Genomic DNA, 5095 nt, shown 5'->3' with positions numbered 1-5095 from the left:
ATGTTTTGACTAATCTTGGCTACTTTTACATTTGTCAGTATTCTGATCTCAAATTATGCAATACATTTTGTATTATATCTTGATTTATAATACATGCATTAAAGATAAGACTAATAAGAAATTAAAAAGTCATGTTTTCTTTTAAGCCTATTTATACTTCATTGTGTGTGTGTGTGTGTGTTCAAAAATGTCTATGAGTGTACCGCCAGACCATTTTTTTTAAGATTACGCCACTGCAGAGGACTCAGATTTTCTCACGGTTTGCTGTATGTAATTAAATTGAGAATCGTTACTGGTGAATAAAAATATACTTATTCAGAGAAAAATATTATTTAAACTACGAATTGTTGCTATTTTAGACTGATCACTGCATTCAGTCGTAACAGACCCCCTGTAGTGATAAGGGTACAAAACCCAAACTAATAATTCGCCCTAATGCGGTCACTACGGAGAAAGAAATTGGTTTAGACTATTTTTACGACTTTTCACAAATCTATACATTTTGCTAGGAGCATCAAAGCACCCCTGAATAATTGGCGCCCGGGTGCCATGCACCCCTTTGCATCCGGGTGAAATCGGCCCTGGAGACATGGACCTATCACGAAAAAGATGAGAGTAAAATGAACGCAATTGACATGCGATTCTTGCGTATGATATGCGGGAAAACTCTGATGGACAAAGTGAGTAACGAGATAATTCTCAAAGAATGTGGTTCGGGCATGTTGAGAGAATGCCAAATGAATGATTACCAAATAAAGTGTATCAAGGTAAATTAAATGGCAGCGTACACAGAGGCAGACTGAAAAGTATTGCGACAAATAGTTAATAAAAAGAGTGTGAGTAGAGTGAATGGCGCCTGAAACAAAAGACCTTGGATACTAATGGACCCAAGTGGGGATCATTTTAATTTTCAAATGACATATTCTGTTTGAATTTAGAATAAATTATACGCGCTTTTACTTTAAAATTCTTAAATTTTAGGGCTTTTCAATTTAAACTTGCAATTTTAGAATCCTCCTTTTAAAATATGATTAAAGATGTTCAATTATATATTTTCCCTAGAAAAAGTGTGGAAAATGGAAAAAAAAGGAACTGAGAAAATGAGAATAAAATGTTTATAACATTTACATTTATCATTCAGAATTGTACCTAGAAAAGAAAAGGGACTAAAAGAAATTTATTTAATGGAATGGAAGCTTCTAATGTGTCCCCTAAGGGTTTACATTTTTCTTACACCTTCTCTATTCCTTTACACACACCCTCCACACACTTACTTGGTGGTGGAAGGGGGACCTACAGTTTAAGGTGGGTTCCGAACCACCAAGAGCAACAGCCTTAATTACTTAGAGAAAACCTTTTTCTCTAGAGGTACCGGTCCCACGACTCTCCGGAGATGAACAACTCCCTTGCTACCAAATGGATAAAAATATTCTACAATAAAAGCATAGAACTTTTGGATAATTTTACAATCATTTATTTTTTAAATCATTTTCTTCAGTTTACAATTGTAACACAGTATTAAATATATGAATCAAAACAATACGAAATTTGATATATTTCTTAGAAAAGATCGAAGAATTTAATTATTTTATTTATTTTAAACATTATATTATTTATATCCCCTCTTTTAAGCCATTGAATTTTGTGTTATGGAAGTGTCTATTAACAATATCTGTTTTCTTAAATTAATGATACGTCCTACTTTTTTGAGAGAGCATAAATCTTCCTGAAAAAGATACGGATGATTATCATCGATATATTATATTTACATATGTACATCCTCGTCTGCTCGGCTTTATTTCCTTTTTAACGTAATTTACCTCTTAAAATAATGGACCTAGGTCCAAACTTATGGCACTTTCAAGGTAACAGTCAAAATCAGAGAATAAAGATTTTTAAAATGGTCCCAAATTGGATTTTGAATCTGACATTCATTCCAAATGATTTTCTTTAGTCTTTACAAGAAATGGAATTTTGTATATTCTCTTCTCATTCAGTTACAAACCAATTCTGTTATACTATTTCTATGTCTCAAAGAGATTATAATAAATACATCACATCGCCAGAGGGGTTAGAGTATTAAAAAGAGGGAGAAAAATGGACGAGTATCTAGGAAAATACAAATGTAAATGTGACAAGGTTAAAACAGTTTCAAATGAATAAATCAAAAGAAGAATATTTAGAAATAAGGATAAAACTAAGCACTATGACTTATGAAAAATGCTTTATAGAACCTAAAATAACAAAAAACTTTGTATATAAATTTCTGTAATTACTTAAATATAAAATATCTTCACATTTACATTTCTTAAGAAAACATCATTCATGTCTACACATAATTTACAGATCTCTGATTTTATGAATGCAAAGAAACAGACCTACTGGTTTGCATTCAGCACCTTCATCTTCCTAGATTGAACATTGCCTGTAAGCTTGAGACTTTTTCTCAATGTCCTCAAGCTGGCGACTCATTTCCTCATTCATGGCATCAACATTAGCCATCAGCTCACTTAAAATTATCTCATTCTCTTTATAGACACTTTCCATTCCATAAAGATCTTTGTATTTAGCAGAGGTATCAGCAGTCAGTTCTGAAGCTTGTTGCAATAGTCTCTTTGCCCTTTGAATATTGGCCTTACTTTTATCCACTCTCTCATTCAGAGTGTCACTAGCTTGTTTATACTTTTCTCCAAGTTTATAAGTTTTATTTTCAACATATTTAGCTTCCTCGCCTACTTTTGCACTTTGAATTGCAATTTCCTCCTTGACAATAAATTCATTCCTTCCAGCATGAGAGAGCAGTGTATTCAGCCTATCTTCGAGAGCATTTACAGAATTTTTAGTATTGTCTGCCCTTTTCTTGGCCTTGCTTGTCACCTCGATGATCTCTGTTAGATCTTTTTCAGAGAGAGTGATGTCTTTATTAGCTTTTTCGATGGCAGAATCAGCAAAATCTTGAGCTTCCTTGGCTTCCTTTAGAAGATCATCAACCTTGCTTGCCAGATTTTGCTTCTCAAGAGCTGCTTCCTTAGTCCGATTGGCTTGAGCTTTCAGTTCTAGGACGCGATCCAAATCATCTTTAGTATCAGCGAGGATCGTATCAGAGTTGGTGAGAGATCCAACAATCTGCTTGATTTTATCAGCAAGCTCTCTGATTTCTTCGGGCTTGAGAGGAATATTCTTCGCGATTACTTCTTCGGCGAGTGTTCTGACTTGAGCCGGTGTTGTATGATCCTGGTTCTGGTTTTGATCTAGAAGACTTCCGATCTTGTCCGCCAAGTCGCTTATATTCCTCGCCAAGTCGTTGGATCGGTTTCGAGCATCTGACGCGAATTTGAAAGCGTCTTGAGCGTTTGAGCGAGCTGAGGTGGCGTCACTCTTCACTTGGTTCAGCTGGAAATTTATTTTTGGGTTATAATTTCGTTATAATATAAGTCAGTCATTAATATCTGATGATAATCAAATCAATACTTACGCTACGAAGCAGTTGTTCAGCCTCATCTTTGTAAATCTTAATCTTTGTAGATTGCTTCTTCGCAACATCCAAAGCCTGAGTAGCCTTCGTCTTAGCCCCAGCATCGCAAGATAGTCCTCCACACTTATCACATCCAGCCCCTCCACAAACGCTGCCACACTCCGTTACATTTTGTCCACACATATTCAAATTTAATTCGGGCATTTCTTCTGCAAAGGCATCCAGCTTCTCCCCCAACTTCTCCAGAGATTCCTTGTTCTTCGAAAGAGCTTCAACCACTGCATCGCTGTTTTTGGCAATCAGGGATTCAGTATGTTTCTTATACTTGTCAGCATTATCCAAAATGTGTGTGGTATCGTTTACCATTTTTTCAGCCTGCTGAGATTGCGCAGTCATCAGTCGGGTGACATTCAATGCACCTTGGACATTTCCCTCTTGTAAAAAGGTCGCGTTTTCCTTCAGATTAGCAGCTTGCTTATTAAGACTGTTCGTTTTGTTCTTCAACGTTTTTAAAGCTACATCATTGATGTTCACCCTCTGCTTGACATTATTCAAGAGTTCATCAGCGCTCTGAAGATTTTCTGCAGTGGCGGAAACGTTCTTGTTCAAGTCTTTCGCGAGTTTATTTAGTTCATCTACATCCTGGATTCTGATTGTTGCATTTCCAAGCAGAGTCTTCACCTGTTCGATAGAGTTCACCATGTCGTCGAATTCTTGACTGTAGACTCCGGTGGTTCCTACTTTTTGAATGTTGGAGGCTTCCGCGATAACGTAGTCGGTCTTGTTACTCAAACCATCAAGGATCATATTCCAATTGTCGAAACATTCGCCACAAGGACTGCAGTTAGGAGCGTAACCGATGTAACTACGATCACACTGATCACATTTGGGACCTCCAATTCCTTTGTGGCAGATGCAGGCACCGGTTTCTCTGTTACATTGTGGGCTGGCTGATCCTACCTGGTCACAGTCGCAACGGAAGCATTCCACGTTGGGGTCACCCCAATGGTTGGCTTGGCACTCGTTACATCTTCTGCCACCAAAGCCTGCACGACATTCGCAAGTTCCATCGAAGGGATTACATCTAAGAAGAAAATTAAGAGTTGTTAAGCAAGGACAAGAAATGTTTCATAAGCTCTTTTTGCACCTGTTTCTTATTTAAATTCCTTACTTGTCAGATACGCTGCCAATAAGGTCACACTCGCAAGGATCGCAACCTTGACCACTAGCAATCTTCCAGTGATTTTCTTCACAGGCGTTGCAAAGCTTACCAACAACGTGTGGGAGGCAAGGACACTGTCCGGTTCGATGATCGCAAGATCCAACATGTCTGTCTGTTCCAAGAACATCACACCCACACGGTTGACAATCCTTAAAGAAAGCATTACCGAAGTAATCAGGCTTACAGATCTGACAGTTTGGACCGGCCGTATTGTACAAACATTGAAGACAGCGTCCAGTGTTTGGATCACAATTTCCTGGCCTGTATATGTCCGTATTGTTGCTACAGTCACAGGTAGAACAACTTCCACCAGGTACTTCGGGATTCCCATAGTAGTTTTCAGCACAGCTGTCACATCTTGGTCCTGAATAGCCTTCACGACATTCACAGATGACATC

The 5095-nt window shown here is 37.7% G+C and overlaps 1 protein-coding gene across 1 annotated transcript in view; it reads right to left on the bottom strand.

Annotated features, from left to right (window-relative positions):
- Positions 1-1552: 1552 nt before the first annotated feature.
- Positions 1553-5095, bottom strand: part of LOC117170996 (laminin subunit beta-1-like) — a 78301-nt gene continuing 74758 nt past the window's right edge. The window contains exons 20-22 of the mRNA XM_033358041.1: positions 4647-5095; positions 3476-4559; positions 1553-3393 (exon numbers count right to left, since the gene is read on the bottom strand). Of these exons, the coding sequence (XP_033213932.1) occupies positions 2410-3393; positions 3476-4559; positions 4647-5095 (2517 nt within the window). The 3' untranslated portion in view covers positions 1553-2409. The remainder of the gene's footprint in view (positions 3394-3475; positions 4560-4646) is intronic.

This window comes from Belonocnema kinseyi, chromosome 4, assembly GCF_010883055.1.
Source record: "Belonocnema kinseyi isolate 2016_QV_RU_SX_M_011 chromosome 4, B_treatae_v1, whole genome shotgun sequence".
Lineage (NCBI taxonomy): Eukaryota > Metazoa > Arthropoda > Insecta > Hymenoptera > Cynipidae > Belonocnema > Belonocnema kinseyi.
Note: the sequence above shows the minus strand (reverse complement) of the source record. Positions and strands in the feature narration are given on the sequence as shown.